The sequence below is a fragment of the Schistocerca cancellata genome, chromosome 2 (assembly GCF_023864275.1).
Source record: "Schistocerca cancellata isolate TAMUIC-IGC-003103 chromosome 2, iqSchCanc2.1, whole genome shotgun sequence".
In the NCBI taxonomy this organism is placed as follows: Eukaryota; Metazoa; Arthropoda; class Insecta; order Orthoptera; family Acrididae; genus Schistocerca; species Schistocerca cancellata.
In genome coordinates this window covers 139,132,376-139,150,803 of record NC_064627.1, presented here as the reverse complement: position 1 = coordinate 139,150,803, position 18,428 = coordinate 139,132,376, and the positions used below count along the sequence as shown (strand labels likewise).

At 36.8% G+C, this 18,428-nt stretch overlaps 1 protein-coding gene across 1 annotated transcript in view; it reads left to right on the top strand.

The window, feature by feature from the left end:
• LOC126151880 (guanine nucleotide exchange protein smcr8b-like) overlaps positions 1-10,446 on the top strand; it is a 104,765-nt gene extending 94,319 nt beyond the window's left edge. The window contains 4 exon segments of the mRNA XM_049915971.1: positions 2,883-2,912; positions 2,915-3,068; positions 3,150-3,258; positions 7,307-10,446. Of these exon segments, the coding sequence (XP_049771928.1) occupies positions 2,883-2,912; positions 2,915-3,068; positions 3,150-3,258; positions 7,307-7,621 (608 nt within the window). The 3' untranslated portion in view covers positions 7,622-10,446.
• Positions 10,447-18,428: the final 7,982 nt, after the last annotated feature.

Sequence of the window (18,428 nt, the reverse complement as noted above, 5' to 3'; positions counted from 1 at the left end):
TTGTGGTCAGAGTCCACATCTGTCTCTGGAAATGTCTTACAATTTAAAACCTGGTTTCTAAATCTCTGTCTTACCATTATATAATCTATCTGATACCTTTTAGTATCTCCAGGGTTCTTCCATGTATACAACCTTCTATCATGATTCTTAAACCAAGTGTTAGCTATAATTAAGTTGTGCTCTGTGCAAAATTCTACCAGGCGGCTTCCTCTTTCATTTCTTAGCCCCAATCCATATTCACCTACTATGTTTCCTTCTCTTCCTTTTCCTACACTCGAATTCCAGTCACCCATGACTATTAAATTTTCGTCTCCCTTCACTATCTGAATAATTTCTTTTATATCATCATACATTTCTTCAATTTCTTCTTCATCTGCAGAGCTAGTTGGCATATAAACTTGTACTACTGTAGTAGACGTGGGCTTCGTGTCTATCTTGGCCACAATAATGCGTTCACTATGCTGTTTGTAGTAGCTTAGCCGCTTTCCTATTTTCCTATTCATTATTAAACCTACTCATGCATTGCCCCTATTTGACTTTGTGTTTATAACCCTGTAGTCACCTGACCAGAAGTCTTGTTCCTCCTGCCACCGAACTTCACTAATTCCCACTATATCTAACTTTAACCTATCCATTTCCCTTTTTAAATTTTCTAACCTACCTGCCCGATTAAGGGATCTGACATTCCACGCTCCGATCCGTAGCACGCCAGTTTTCTTTCTCCTGATAACGACATCCTCTTGAGTAGTCCCCGCCCGGAGATCCGAATGGGGGACTATTTTACCTCCGGAATATTTTACCCAAGAGGACGCCATCATCATTTAATCATACAGTAAAGCTGCATGCCCTCGGGAAAAATTACGGCCGTAGTTTCCCCTTGCTTTCAGCCGTTCGCAGTACCAGCACAGCAATGCTGTTTTGGTTATTGTTACAAGGCCAGATCAGTCAATCATCCAGACTGTTGCCCTTGCAACTACTGAAAAGGCTGCTGCCCCTCTTCAGGAACCAGACGTTTGTCTGGCCTCTCAACAGATACCCCTCCGATGTGGTTGTACCTACGGTACGGCCATCTGTATCGCTGAGGCACGCAAGCCCCCTACCAACGGCAAGGTCCATGGTTCATGGGGGGGGGGGGGGGGGTGGTAGTTTTCAACTGTAGACATGTCAGTCAGTCTTCAGTGGAACACATCCACATTGCTCCTTTGTTTTCTAATGTAATCTGTTCACCTTCCAGTGGGTCACTGCCTTTTCTTTTCTCATCTCTTGGAGTCCAGCAAATAAGTTATGTGGTTCTTAACCATCTTGTTGCCTGCCTACATCCATTTCATTTTCATCACTGTCGTAATTATGTTGTCTTCTCCTGGCTGTTCTCTGACCCCCCCCCCCCCCTCCAATCTCTTTTATTAATTCCCACAATTCACATTTCCATTGCTTGCTGATCAATCCTCAGTTTGTTAAAAGGTTCCATGTTAAATATCCATGTGTCTCTTCCATAAGTGAAAATTCAGTAGTAGACACTCTAATTGTAAACTTTCCGTTTCAAAACATCCAGGATCTTTGTTTCGAAACACTGTTAATTTTCCAGAATAACTGTAGGCCATTTTTACTCATCTGTTTGTTCATTTTTTTGCTGTCCGTCTTTAGTAAGGGCAAAATAATACTGATCTGAGACACTTGAGCAATGTTTTCTGGTGTTCAAAATTGTTTTGTATAATTATAAGTTTTTATCCACGAAGGAGTTCATTTTCTGCCATTTTGCTGATAAGTTTTACACCACAGACTTTGCTGGAGGTTTTACCAAAACACTGTCCATCTTAAACTCTTGTACCAACATTCCAGCATGTGCTCTCCAGAAATTGTGCTTCATGTTAAATTTGACAATGAACACTCATCACTTTGTTGTGAGCACCTTTTTGTGTTGCATCCAACAGCTCACTAAACATGCCTACTACACTCACTCAGTCAAATGTAACGAACAGCACATTGCTCAGGACAGATATGTCGGAGATGCACTTGAACAGACATGTGACAGCAATCAGAAGCTTGATTTCCAGCATTTTCTGTGATTTCCAGTTCTCCAGTTGCCCGCATCAGTCTTATAAGTGTTTTGTGGACCATTTTTATTTAGCCCATCCTGTAGTTGTTCTTATATGTCTGCTCTAAATGCGAAAACTCATCAACTGGTTCTGAACTTCCTCATTAATTTGTAAAGTTTACTTTTCATTGTGTTGATTATACTTTATTGTATCCTCACTAGAGGTAGTGGATTCAGTGTCATCAATACTTTCCTTCATTTTAGATTTAATGTTCTGAAAAATTCCTCTGCGACATCGAAAATAGTTTTAGTGATATGTAATCTCCTCGCCTGACCCTTTTTTTCGATTTTAAGTTTCCCACTATCCAGATGAGGTCTAATGGAGTCTGCAGCAATTACACATCTAGTCTTCAGCACACCAATGCATGTTGCATTGCTTCCTTGTTTCTGAGGGTTTTAGTTCAAATTTTGTAGAAACTAAGTTAAAAGAATTCTTAAAATGTGTGAATCTCAGGCAAAATGCTAATTAATGCTCATTACTTCATTGTGTAATTTCATTCCTGACTTGCAAGTGGTTCACTGTTTTGTATACATTTCTAAAGCCAGCTTGTTCCTTTACCTACTTGAAATCCAGTGGTTTTCTCTCTCTCTCTCTCTCTCTCTCTCTCTCTCTCTCTCTCTCTCTCTCTCTATGGGCTTAGTGATATTTTTAGTGAAAGTCTTGTAAATTTGAAAGAGGAGGTTCAAATAAATATCTATTTCATTTATAGAGCTGCAGATTTGATTTTTCTCAGTTCATTTATATGTGTTTAATAATGATAATTGAGTACAAAATTATTATTGGCAGGAAAAAATTTATTGAAATTCTTCAAGAGCTTTCCAAGGCTGCCCATCATGTACTGTACTCTATTCTTATTGGGAGGACAGTTGTCCTTGCTGGAAGTGAAGCAATGCAGAAGAAGGTGAACAAGATAATAGATGCTCTGGTAGTATTATTTCCTGTGAAATTTGAAGAAGTAGTCAGAATTCTTAGGTAATTTGTCTTCCAAACTTCTTGCATCTCTTAATTATAACATGATTTTGTTTTCCTACAGTAAAATATTGCTGTTTATAGGTGGCATCGTGGAATACTTGTTTCATCACATATCAATTCATATCAACTGATTGGGGTCTGTGTTCCAGAACGCATTTCTGTTCATGATATGATTAGCTCCAGAGACAAGGTATGCATTAGTAATAATTGATATTGCTCATCATAAATAAATAATATTACATATTGCATAATATTTGTAACTTCAGGTATGTGTAAACATGTCAGTGGGAGATGCTCTGCTATTAAGACAAAATCAGACGTTGAATAACCAGAAATCCTGGACTCTTGAAGTTTTGACCTTATCTAACACTTGTATTTAACATCTCGTGCTACTGTGCGAGTTTGTGGCTGTCACTATCATTATTCAGATTGTAAATAAATCTATTTTATTTTCAAATGGCTACTGTGTTATGTGTATTGGTTAGAATCTAGCAATATACTTGTGTGCAGTAATTAACCTCTCATTATTTACTGTTTGTGTAGGTTTCCAATTGGTTGTTGTTAGACAATGTGCACATTATTTCACAAACTGTCCTCCTGGCAGTCAGATTTTGTGCATATCTTTGCATGTTGAATTTTGCAGCCATGCCTAGGCATAAATGATAACAACACGAGGGGGGGGGGGGGTCAAGCTATGATTGTATAGTGTTGAATATTGCTATTAAGATAACTGTACAGCCTGTCTGAAAGAAAAAGAAAAAAAAAAGGAATAAGCTGCATGGGTAGTGGGTACACGTGTTTACAGAGTAAGAAATCTGGGCATTTGTCAGTATCATTTTAAGTTAAAATTCAAATAGAGCAAGATGTGTGAAAGTGAAACTAAAAACTAAAATAGTTAGAGAAAGAAACATAGCCTGTAAGTACACCTGTTGCAAGAAGAAGGTGTCCTGTATCTTTACCAATGCAAACTGATGCAAGAACTTGAGAAAATGGGCAACTAATCAAAAAGATATCATTAAAGAATTATGGAATGTTCAAGATGCAATACCAGCAAGGGGATGTTATGGACATAGAATCTTTAATTATCTTCATACTTACAGGACTTAAAAGTCAAATATCGATTTTGTTAAGCAGTATGATGTAGCTCTCAAAAACACTAAAAATAAAAAACTGACTTTGAAAATTTCTGACAATTGTGAAGTGCAAAATATTTCAATACACTTAACAGATTTTAAACTTTTATTTGAATGCAGTATTTATTATCAAATCGAGAAGTTAATTAACAATTATTGAATCATAATTTTTAATAAATGTAGCATTTATTCATTGTTAGTTATTAGTCACATGAAAAAGCAAGTATTCATAATAACTTAAAATTTGGTACAAAAATAAAAAATATAATTTTTTTATTTCTAGAGATTATGAAAAAATGCCAACACGATATTAGAAATATAAATATAATATTACTAAACATATTTATTTAGTTTAATTATTTATTGGTTGCACAGGATGTGTAATACAGGGTGCCCGGGCAAGAAGTGTACAAAAACATAGGTTTATATTTCAGTACCTATTATAGTTTATAACTTTATTTGTCTGATGTTGTTCATAGGAGCTCAAACTTTTTTATGCTTGTTGGTGCATTTCAATGTAGGCACCATTCATAGCTCAACAGATATAGAAACAGTACCCACTTCTTGCCACATGTTCATAAGTATGACACACCTTGGTGTACATCTGTTGTCTCGAATCTACCAGATCTCAAACCCTTGTTCCATAAACATGTCCTTGATAAACACGCGTGCACTGAAATAAAGCAGAGTCAAATTGAGAGGCTGAGGAATTCCAGGCAACAGGACCCTGTATGCCCACACCTTCCAGTGAAGTGCTCAGGAAACATCTTATGTTGAAATGTGGTAACATCAGCATGGTAGAGGGGTGTGGCATCATCCTGCTGGAAAATGACATCAGGAATCATCTGTGGAACTGTGTAGTTTGCCACCATGTAAGTGTGCCCAGTCATTGTCACACATGCACCATGCAACTCAGTGCTGTTTGTGAAATGATGAGTATCACATCTTGGAGAGTGTCTCTGTCTATTGAATATTTACTCAACTACATAAAATGTTGAGTTCTTTTTTCATAATGATTTGTTTGTGTGTCCTCTAGTCTGTACCCTGTATATGAACAATAAATATATTTTACAACTCCATGCCAGCTGCATGAACCAAGATGATAATCGTCATAAAAGCTGGCCACGATATGACTGCCCAGGTTATCACAGAACCCCCACCCTATTCAACTCTTGGCAGCAAGCAGTCTGCAGCATAGACTTGAGACAGCATACATCAATGTAAACTCGGCCAGAAATTGTTTTTGGTACAAATCTTTGATATGATGCGTCTTGGAATGCCAAATACTTCAGGTACCTTGGTTATGGAAGAATCCACCATATGAGCACCAACACGTTTCCCACGTTCGAATTCACTTAGCTCTGACATAATGCACTCACAGCTACATGGAACACTGCTCTGACCATGACTGACTCTTGCAACATATTGAAGACATAACACAGGTGTCATTCATGGTCAAATACATCAGTGTAACCTGCAGACTTAGCTGCTACATATATTTTCCATTTTTTTCAACAATATTGAAGTCAAATAAAAATACAAAAAAATCAACCTATAACAAGAACTGAACCAGCGATATCATGATTAGAAAGTCAATTTTTTGGAGTGTTTTTTGTTTTTGAGAATTGCTTTGTACTGTCTTAGGGAACTGATGTCTATGTACTGACCTGCAAATTATTTAAATATGAAGGAAATTGAAGACAGCAGCCAGTAAGGTCCACTTGTAAAATTAGCAAAATTAATGTGAAGTATGAAAGTAATGCTAGGGGGAAAAAGGATTTAAAATATGGAAGATGTGATAAAAGAGCAGTTCACGAAAAGGATAAAACATGCAGAAATTAATTACTGACTAAAAACTAAAGAAACAAAACAGTAATACATTGAATCAAGAAATAAACATAAATGGTCAGCAAGCATACAAGTCGTCATTGGATGCATTCCTAAGCAGAAAAGTATATGACATACATGGAAGCCCAGAAATGGAGTATAAACTGATGAAAGACATTAACAGAAAAGGGAGGGATCTAGCCAAACTAAACCTGGAAAGCAGACAATGCTCATTTGGGAATAAAACTAGGAATCCAACTATACGTGAAGAGCTTTCTACACTGCTCATGAAGGACAGAATTAGCTATGAAATATACGTGAGATTAAGCTGCACCGACCAAGAAGGAATAGAAACAACACATTCTGCACATATTGGTGACTAGAACCCCAAGGCGAGTACTGCGTTACAAACCTCAGTGAACAGACCGACAACAGCAGTTAAGTTTAATTTATGACAAATCTGGGCAGCCAGTTGAGTAAAAATTTGCTTGTTATTGATTTTCAGGACAACAGTCGTGGCTTGTTCTGTCTAAACTGAGGACTCCAGTGCTGGGGTATTTTTCACTGTGAACTGTGCTCTACATAACCATGTAACTCTTGAGTCTCCTGAGTGTGATTGTCTCCTGAATCTCCTGAGTGTGATTGCAGCACACGTCTATTGAAAGAGGTAGTTTAAATTATTTGTATCAGAGGGAAATCCACATGAGATAACTAATAAATTATATGACAGGAATACTCGCCAGTACTTATCTGCAGTTGTTGAAATGTGTAGTGCTGCTGATACAAATGTATAAAGGAAAAAGAGACGCACTACCTAGCTTCCTTTGTCAGGAAGGAGCAAGGGATAGTTTGGAGAAGATTAAAAAGGAGGGGCAGGTCGTTCAGCAGTAGTAAAAGAGAGACCCATCTGTAGTGAGGATGAGGAGAGACAATGGTGAAGGGGGAGGCATTTTAATTAATTTTCATCTAAAGCAGACATCAATTTTAGTTTCCTCAATCACAACTACAAAGTGAAAATTGTGGATGCAGCTAATTGGCCTATGATTTTAAGCTGTCCACCGAGAGATTGTAGCAGAAGCCACATAAAAATTTTGCTCCTGAAACCTGTAGTGTTTATCATGTGATTTTATCAGTTTTAATTTACAAAATATCAATCCCAGTGTAGTTGAATACTGTGCTTATTGAAACTAAGAGTGAAGTCAAAAACTGAAGTGAATATTAATAACCAATTGCCACTAACATTTTAAAGTTCTCATTGTCTTCTTGCTTTATTTTCAGAACATGGTGACAATACTGGATATAACAAAAGAACAGCTCTTTGGACCAGCATATTCAGGCCAATTTCTGTCATCCTTAGAAACTTCTCCACAGTTCTTTCAGAGTGACCAAACATTGATCCTCTTCCTGCAGTCCATTGCTGCCGAAATTCTTCAAAAACTGTTTCTTTTTAGAATGTCATTTGTCTCTCCTGTTGGTGACTCAAGAAATGCTGACCGCTCTCCAGGTGATATTCTGAGAGAGATGGGGGTCCATGGCTGTGATGCAGAAATTATTAAGTACCTATTCAAGATTGGAATTTCGGAAACAAGTTGAAATATTACAGGAAAAACTTGAATCGTCTTCATTTCTTTATGCTGCAATTTCCATTGCGTGCTGTATTTACCCAATTGCAGCGGTGTAAGAATTTACAAACTGCTGTGGTTATAACCATATCATTAAATCTTAAGACAAGCTGTGATAATATTTTTTGATATTTTACATTTAGTTTCACAAGCTGTAAACATGGTTTACAGGAGACTCAGGGTATTTAGAGTAATGTGATAGTCGTGCGTGCTCACTGCCTCTGTTTATTCATTTTTGTAGTAACTGTCAGCTTCACGTTTTAGTGAAGCAAATTTAAGCAATAGTGCTGGAATCAAAAATATGTACTTGAATATTAGCTTTTAGCAGTATTAATTACCATGTGATCTGTTAAAACAAAGACATAAACGTGCATTACATGGTTTCATTGTTATGTGATCTCTCCATAGGTGACAGCTGATTGTATTTCATGATCAGTTTCTTTCAAGTAAAGATTAACACAAAATAATCTGACACACAAAAGCATTTTGGGAATACTGATTTCAAGATTTTCTTTGTCTTTCAAAGCATGTCAATTTCTTTAGGATGGGAAGTAATACAGAGATATCACATAAAAGAATGGGAAAATAATGAATTTACAAAAAATTTTACTGAAAGTCAGGAATGGGATTGCCATAGCTCATAGCTATTATTAGTGTTCGGTTTGTAAAGATGAGCAAGAACCAGAAGATGACAGTGAAATGGAATTTTATCTAACTTTAATGTGATTTGATGTTAGGTGTGAGTGTTAAATAATGTGAAACCAACCAAGCCAAACACATTGTTTGCATCACACAGTATCCATGATGTCTTTGAAAAATTGAGAGCATAACCTGATGTATTTATAATCATGTTACAAAAGTCATATGTGCAATATTTATTATTCATTTTATAATATTAAAAGTACAAACAGAATGACAAATTTTTAATGCTTCAGAAGCCAAGTCTGATGAATAACTGTTGTCTTTAAGAATTATATTGAAACAGAAGGCGATAAGGAAATTATTGTTAAAAAGTTGGTGTACTAAATTGATTTTTTTCATTTATTACTGTTAAGGAATTGATGTTTATTATATATTGTTAGCACTAGAAATAAGTACTGCATTCATTAACCAATTAAGGTGCTAAATAATACGTTACTGAGTACAAAAGGGCTTCCTTGTATCTGTCGGTGGTCTTCCACTGACACGCTGAAGGAACAATATTGTTTGCAAATAATTATTTTAGACATGAACTGTTGTATGTTTATCATAAAGAAGGTAAAGTCTAGGAAATAAATGTTTTCCTAGGGTACTGCTTTGTACTTATATTCTTTATGGTACTTAATATTGCCTTTTGCTGACTGTGATATCATATTTCTCATTGCATTGGCAATTAAAAATATGTGCACCATTATACTTCACTAAATTACGTTATTGATGTGTGATGTAACACTATAGTACATACATTGTCCATAATTTTCAGAATTTCAGGAAGATTCTTTTTCTTTGTAATCAGTGATTGTTTTTCTTAGATCTCATAGTAATTTGTTTTTGTGCTATCCATTCACAAGTACTTTACAAATTTGTGAACATTGAAACATATCTGTACCTGAATGTTCTGGGTGCAACACTATTAGCCTTTTGTAAACAGTGATTCACATATCAGGCTGGGAATAAGTAGTAGAAATGAAATGTACTGAATTTTAATAGGTGGCTCTTCACCAACAGCCTTGCCACAGTGGTAACACTGGTTCTTGTCAGATCGCTGAAGTGAAGCACTGTCGGGCTGGCCTAGGTTGGTGACCATCTGGTCTGCTGAGCACTGTTGGCAAGCTGGGTGCACTCAGCCCTCGTGAGGCAAACTGAGGAGCGAATTGATCGAGAAATAGCAGCTCTGGTCTCGTAAACTGACATATGGCCAGGGGAGTGGTGTGCTGACCACATGTAACTTAATATAGTGTTTCTGGTTGCAAAGCTGTAACTTTCAAGTGATAAACCAAATATATTATGTCAGTATACATTTCACTTCAGAATAATTTTTCCATTAGTTTGTGATCATTGCTTTAAAAGCTTGGCTTCACCACTTGAAGTTGTAGATGTAAATATTTACCAGTGTTTTGTTTAACAGCAAGTCAGTGTTTTATGCATGGACACCAAGAATCCTTTGTGAATAGATCAGATGATCAAATGGTTTTTAGAAATGAAAATTTTATTTGTTGATTGATTTATTGTAAATTGAAAAATGTTTAGTTGATACCGAGAATGTGATGATGAAGCAGATACTAAACCTGTAAATTTTTAATGGCGTCTTTCCCACAGTAGGGGCAGAAAATGGAAGGTATGTCAGAATGATTTGGCATTCAAATATGAAAGGGGAAGAAGGGAAGCAGTTAAAAAATATCAGAAAAGTATTGAATGAAATGGGCTGGTAGAATAGAAAAAAAGAGAAAAACAGGAGTCTAGTTGGACATAAGAGAAAATAAAAATTAAGAGTATTTGTGGTTGTTAGCACCATTGAATGGGGAATGAAAGGCAAATATTGTGCACAAAAAAGTAGCAGAATGATAAGGAGTGGAAGAGGTTAATGAAGTATGGTCTGGAACACAGATTAAATCTATCAGCAAGTTTTATAGTTTTCAATTTAAGTAAGGAGTTAGAAGTTTGCTTCACATTGCTGCTGACACTCAAGTAATTGATGTGGAAGGGGAAAACATATTTATGGCCACCTTCAATTACAGTATGAACTGTGGTTCCCAATTATTTCAGTTTATAACTGTGCGTACACTGTAAAACATTGTAGTATTCTCACTAACACAACCGTGCCTGCATGCGCGTGTGTGTGTGTGTGGGGGAGGGGGGGGGGGGGGCACACTGTTTTTTATATTGAAATCCAGAATAACAGAGAAATAAAGACTTAGACTTATTATGGCGAGTAGGTGCATGGCAGAATGTTCTTTTTAAATTCTGTTGGAGTGATTATGCAGCAGTTATGAACTTCCTTTGACTAATATAAATAATTCTTTCAAACTCTCGCACGTATTCTACGATGTTTCTTACTTGCCATTGTTAATCAACTGTCTTCCTCTACTGTACAGTAGACTCAATAAGACTATGTATAGCTACGGTGTATCATTATTTTTTTTTTTTATATAGAAGACACAAACAGATCTACAGATATGTTCAGCAGATTATTACAAATCTATTTGTTTCCCAGGGCATATGGTATAATTAACTTCAGGAAAGGACATTTATTAGTATGATGAAAGTCATGACAGAGTAATACCTACACATAAGAATATTTTTGAGAAGCTTGGTGATGAATGACCATTGTGTTAGAAGTAGTGAATCAGACAGTCAAATGAATAAATCCATAAAAATTAAATTTATAAATGTAATTTTATTCAGAAAGGAAGTAAAAAATGAATATTAATTATATAAACCATTAGACCCAAAAGAAGGCCGCTGCAATCGTGGCCGAAACGTTGGCTTTTCTATAGCAGCAGTAGTTTTTTACATTATGACACGGTACCAAACCCAGAAAACTTTTATGTCGAATATTAATAATGTTTATCATCTGCTTAGCACCCATTACAACAGGAACAGCTTAAATAGATCTGGCTCACACAAATTTAAAACTCATCTGGCTCTCCGATTTCTGTACTTAAAAAATCAGTTTAGTGGAGGAAGGGTTAGGGAGGAAAAAGAAAAAATAATAAATACTGATGTGGCAAGATAACTCCATACACAGAACCGACCACATTGAGTCTTATTGTATTTTTAAACATAATCTCTTTGAATGTTGGATCTTCACAAAATCTCTGAAAGAACACCAGTGTGGAGGTCTGAGTCTCCAGATTATGGGCTACATTATACAAAGAATGAAAAAGTGAGCAGCTGACTAAACCACATTCGGATACTACATCTGTCCCTCAAATTGTCAGCCTCTTCTTAGAGAATGTACATGCTGTTTGGATAATTTAAATAAGTGATATAATTCCCATTTGCAGCCTAATCAGTTACTTATTCTTTCAAGCTCAAAAGGCTACACTTGACATTTGTATTGCTGCAACTTCTGTTTGTTTGAACGAGTGCTCAAATAAGATGATGCCTGTCTTCTATTAGTGGCACTCGTCACACATTGGTGGGAACTCTGCTGGAGACTCTCATTCATAATGTTGTTGATTATTATTAGTCAAGTGAATAAACTGAAAGGTTGAAACCATTATGTGAGAAATTTTTCTCTGTAAAGGATAAAGTTCATCCATTCCCTAAACCTTAGGAAACACCTATCAGCAGACTCATTCCCGTATTTTTTTTCCAAATTAAGACTGCTAAGCTATATATTTTAAATATTCCAAGGAAGTACCCTTAATTTTTGCCTCTAATTTACACCAGATCAGGTGACATCAGAGAATTATACATAAGTATAACAGATAGTTTGACCATATGTGCAAACCCCACAGATTTATTACTGGGAAGAGTGCAATGACAATGCAGTGCAGCAAACTATACAACCTGCCTGTTAATGGTCAATCTCAGTTGAGTGAGGAGGAAATGGAATTTTCTTGTCTGGCCCCAAGTCAGTTGAGCTCATCTTCTGTCTCCAATACCCTTAACTTTAATGTGTTTCTACACTTCCTGTTATGCATGTGCCATTTATTCCTATCCACATGTGAAATGGCAATGTTCTTGTCTCTTGCTCCCTCTGTATCTTGTGTGATGAACAGATCTGTCCTTGTTTCGTCTGGGAATCTCAATTGTAATTCTGCAAATAATGCCTGTAGTTATTGGCAGTTTCATTTTGTAGATTTGTGGTAACTAAAACTCTGAATTTCCTTTCTGTCTAGTTTTGTAAAATATCCACAGTGACATAAACTTTGCAGCCTCCTGTACAGAGAAATGTTCAAGGAAACATGTATGGTAGCTCAGTGGGAAAACATTATGGTAATCAGTGGCACAGCTGCTAAGCAGAAGCTGTTTATCTTTATGAATACAGTCTTTAGTCTCCATTGTTTTGAACTCTTGTGTTCATAGTGCTTTAATGTGATCAAAGTTTTGTTGTACCAGAAAAATGATCAATAATCACACATAATTATAAATATTTTTTAATGCTGCATCTCAGAACGTGCAGCTTATTTCTGTTGCCCTATAGAGGCAGCAATTGTGCACTTACTTAGAATACAGACCGAGTTTCTTTTTGAAACAATATGCTACTCAGATTTATTTTTGCAAAATATACACCAAAATCTGGGTCATTAAAGCACTTACAAATACAGAATTTAAAAAAATGAATGCTATACTCATATAGGTGAAAAGCTCCTGCTTGTCAGCTGTATTATTCAAGAAACCACCAAACAAAATGGTGCAATGGATTCATGTTCAGAAGGACCTTCCAGAGTTTGGTTTACCATGGTTTCCCTAGATCAGTTATGGTGAATGCCAGGATGGTTCCTCTGATCAAGCCACGGTTGATATCCTTCCCCACCTTTTTCAAATCCAAGATCCAGTTCTATTGCTGATGACCTTTCATCGAAGGGACATTAAACCTTAATCTTCCTTCCCTTGTGAAGGAACTATAACTGTTTTCATGTGTTAAAATGTTCTTTGACGTGTCTGGGAAAGTAACAGTTATAGCAATTTGAAATAATGACCAGTAGGTGCTCTTTTTCTACCTCAGTACAGTTATTAATCATTTCTCCAATTTTGCTTTACATTTTAAGTAAAAATAAATGGAAAGATCGTGACAGTCAAGACACTTTATAAGCCACAAAATGGCATTGCAAAAATTAGATTGTTCAGTCATGAATCTGTGGTACCAAAACGTTGTGCCAGGATATAAAGAGAAAACTGGGACAGGAGATGAAGAAAGAGGCTGTACACAATGTAGCAAATTATTATTGTATTTTTTATTCCATTTGTGAAACAAGTTCATCCTGACATTATGTTAGCACTAGTGGCTAACGTTCTCAAAGATTCAGCCTCCATTCCCAGTATGCCACCAGCAATGGAAAGTGAACGATGCTTGCCAATTGTGCTCACGAGCTGTCAGGAAAAACCACAGACAGCACATCAAATAAAACATCATTTTACACTTTTTGGCCATGAAACATTGCAACCATTTATCCATTTTTGTTGTAATAAATCCCCCTGAGAGATATCCATTAAAGCCCTCCTCTGCTCTGGGAGCTCCACAATATAGTATTTGTCATCTTTCTTTATACAATTTTTGGACAAATGTCAGCATATAAAGTAGGTGATTGATGTTGTTTCTCATGTGTAGGTCTGTGTAGGTTTTTGGGTTTCTAACAGAATGAGGCATTATTTTTTATAACTTCTGTGGAGAGCCTACAGTGTGAAAGAAACAAGCTGACTTGTGATGTGTGGTGTAATGAAGCAGCACACAAAAGTAATGGTTTGAAATCTAACACACTAACTGGGGAAGAGCTTATGTTCAGAAGTTAAAAGGACATTCATCTTCTTTTATGAGTCAATACACTATTGAGCTCTTATCCTGTATGGTGATAACTGCTCTTTTTTTTTAACAATAGTTTTTTTTTTTAAATATCACAAATACTCTTTATGTAAACATAGAATATTTGTATACATGAATGTTGTTTAGAAAATTTCTCACAAAAAGGATACCACATTACTTTCATTACTTTCATATAATATGGATTTTAATGGAAAACTGTGTAGATATGCAAGAAGAAAGTGAAAGCTTTGAGATGAATTGCAGTTGACCATGGAAAGCTAAAATATGCACCTGGTGTAGAAAGCAGTGACCTATTAGCAGAATGCAGCGAAGCAAATGACTTTGTTTGGTAGTAATTTTGGATTTGCTTGTCTGTATCATACTGCAAAGCTATTAATGAAAATGTGTGTTTTGATACAGGTGGCACAAACTACATACTCGGACACTCGTATGTGATGTCTCTACCTAATGATGTAATGTCTGAGTAACATGGTTGTGTGTGTGGCTTGCACATATATTTTAAATTATGCTTGACCTTGCTAAGTGAGACTACTACAAATGTGGTAACTACTTAAATGAGGTCACAACCTAACATTGATACGGATCCAAAGAGCTTTTAGCTGTATCATATAGCAGTGAAAGATTTCTTTAACGTTAGCCAAAACTTGGGAATCTTACTGAAATGGCCACTTAATTCCATGATGATGGACGATTTTGTAAGCACCATTAAATAAATGTGAAGCTATTTGGAAGTGGAAAATATTTATAATTTGTTTAAACATACAGTATCCTTTCTGTGAGAAGTGAGCTACCTGTATTAGATATGAGGTTTATAATCATCCAAGGCTGTTGTTGCATTCAGAATGAGCCCTCCTATGTCAACAATGGTATCAGTCTAGCGACCTATATCCAGTATTAAAATAAACAGATAAAAGAATATAATATAACTGGATAGATACAAAAATCTATTCACCAAGTGGCTTCAGGAGAAAACACATATAAAGGTTGAAGAAATATGCAAGCTTTCAGAGCTAGTGGTGTCTTCTTTTGGCAGAAGGTTTGAAGGGGAAGGAAGAGGGATGAAGAAAAAGGATTGATGGGATTTAGGAAAAGGGGAGAGTTCGGAAAAGTTGCCCAGAGCCCTGGGTCTTAGGAAAGTCACTGGTCAGTCTTCTTCCAAAAGAAGGTACCAGTGGCTCAGAAAGTTGCACATTTCTGTAACCTTTATTTATGTGTTTTTTTTGTTTTTTGTTTTTTTTTTTTTTCATTGAGATAAAAGAATGTAATGTCTAGTAAGCTGTGCTTTCTACTCAATCACTTTGTACTGAGAGTTATGTAAGATATATTTCTACAGACAAGTTGTTGAATGACTGTAAGACAGAAAAGTGTGTCTGTTGGCCTGTACACTATACTTATAAAAGTCAGTTTGAATAAAGTGTTTATTTTTCACATCAGTCTCTAAACAGTAGTTTCATGTGACATGTCATGTATACTAGTCCCTTTTTACTCTTTTCTAGGATTATTACATTGTTGAAAAGTGTGTAGGTTAATAATAAAAACAGTTTTATGCAATTACTAGTTTCGGCCTTACGACTTATCTAATACATCATTTGTTTCCTCTCTAATAACAAATTTCTACATTATTTTAGAGATGTCAGCCATTATAATAAACTACCAGTGTGTGATAAACTATTACATAAGGACTTGCCATTATTCTACTTTGAAGGAAATGTATGAAACTTGTACTAACATATCATCTGAATTATCCACTAATAAAAGTTCTGACTAGAATAATATGAAAATAGTTTTTTTCTGTTTTCCACTGGTTGCTTTAATATGACAAATTGAAACAGAAATAAATAGAATGTGCCACATCAGGAATGTATAAGTTTTGACTAAGTAGAAATTGTAGTGTTTGTCTTTAATGTGCTATGTGGAAGCCAGGGTATGGTCTCGACTGTGGCAGAAGAAATAGCTGTGTGAAGGTCAGAAAATAACAGACCTTCTTCATCAATATGATGTTTGACAGTCATGGTGATGACTGGCAGTGAGTGGTGGACAGCTAATAAGGCATCCCTTATTGAGTTAGACTTTTGTTCATGTTAGGTACAGAGGTGTGGTTGTCGCTGGAGGAGGTGATGACGGTAATGGAAATGGAAATGTCATGTGGCTAGGGCCTCCCGTCGGGTAGACCGTTCGCCTGGTGCAGGTCTTTCGATTTGACGCCACTTCGGCGACCTGTGCGTCGATGGGGATGAAATGATGATGATTAGGACAACACTACACCCAGTCCCTGAGCGGAGAAAATCTCCGACCCAGCTGGGAATCGAACCCGGGCCCTTAGGACTGACAGTCTGTCATGCTGACCACTCAGCTACCGGGGCGGAGATTAGTGGAGTAGGGCACCGAACAGTGAGGTTATCATTATCCAGCTGGAGGAGACGCTATTGACCCCAGGATGAAATAGTGAGCCACAGAGGTTAGGCAAGCCATCATCAGTAGGTACACCTGGGCACTGGCTTGCATAAGGAGTGTCACCCATTGGAGTCGGCAAGACTGGTGTTCTGATTTGGGGATGGGGGTATTTACGAGAGTATGCTGGCCAGTGCCGCTCCAATGACAGTACTCCCATCACAGAAGAGGCAAGAAGTTGTAGTAGCTGTGCATTGCCATTGGGTGGTGATAACTTATTCATTCTGCTCTTCTTCTTCAGTCACTTTTGAAGGAGTGTAGCCAGAACTGTAGTACTGCTCAACTTCATCCTACAGAGATGCTGGCTTGCATATTCTGTTTGGTGAGCCTTCTGGATCAGTGCTCTTGCACTCAGAATACAACTTCTCACTTCATAGTGTTTAGTCACCACAATGATGACACCTCTTTCCCTATGACACTGTTTTGCTGCATTGGTGCTAGACAGTTCAGTGCCAAGACTAGGGTGTGGTGTAACACTTGACCCTTCTTCTATGAAATCCGGTCTCCAGATTTGTACGTGCTTACATCTCTGGACAAAGATGTGAACAAGTTCTACAAGTTTACATAATAATACAGACTGAATATACGTTTCTCCTCTTCCGTCTCTCCTCCTAGTTAGCATAAACCACATGGTTCATTGACTAATATTTAACCTACATTATTCTGTGTAACATATTACTAGGTCTACAACTTTGCTTCTGCAGTTTTTTCTTGAAGTTCGGGGCTTTATTGTGAAAAACTTACAAAAAAATTATGATTCATAGTACTGCCCATCACTGACCACTACATTCTCCCATCTTTCGGATAGCATACGAATCCCGCGGCAGAAGGACTGGGCGTCTTTCGTGGCGACTCATGAATCGATTCAATTTTTCACTTGTTCGTATGATTGGAAGTGCTGTGTGAAACAGATCGAAAAAGGTGGTAGTCAGAGAGAGCAACGTATGGAGAATACGACAGGAGGGATAGGAATTCTCATTTCGACATTTCCATGTATATTTTGACGGGTTTTGTGACATGGGGTCGAGCCATGACCTGCTGCAAAATTACCTTTATGTGCCTATCGCTGTATTGTGGCCATTTGTGTTTCGGTGCTGGGCTCGAACACATCAATTGCTTTCGATAATGATATCCTGTGACTGTCTTAATCTGTTTCAGTAGCTACAAAAATGTTCTGTCTTCCACTGCCATGCCAGTCTTCAACATCAAAATCACTGTTCTTAAGGCACTTAAAATATTCTCAGCACTTTCTTCCACTAATAGTTTCCTCACCATTGGTCTTACCCAGCATTTTAATAGACACAGTCACAGATTTCTTCATGTTAAAGCAAAAATTAAAACTTCCTGCAAATGGCGAGGAATGGGTACGTAAGTTGACATACTTAATCGAGAATAACCTTATGATGCAATCACAAATCGAATAATATTTTTATGCCATTATGTTTACAGATGCCTAAGCTTATTGTATTACACCTACGACCAACCACCTGAACCGCACTTTCTGCTACTGCCATCTATTGCAAAATGGCGGAAGCAAAGTTGTAGACCTAATATTACAGTACAATTATCAAAACTGTTTCTTTCTCACAGGAAATAGTTCCATTCAGTTGTTCCTCATGTTTGGTATCCCTCCTTGTTTACCAGGTGGCTTATTATTTAATTAGTCACTATTTGTCATGGTTTATCCAGTCCATTGGTAGCCGATGAAATGCGGGTTTACAGGAGTGGGTGGTTTTCTATCAAGGATAGATGCAGGATGCACAAAGCAAAGGCATAATCACTACCATATCTTTTTTGAGACTGTGCTGTCTATCATAATACTGCCACATATGCTGAAACATTAGCTGAGCAGTAA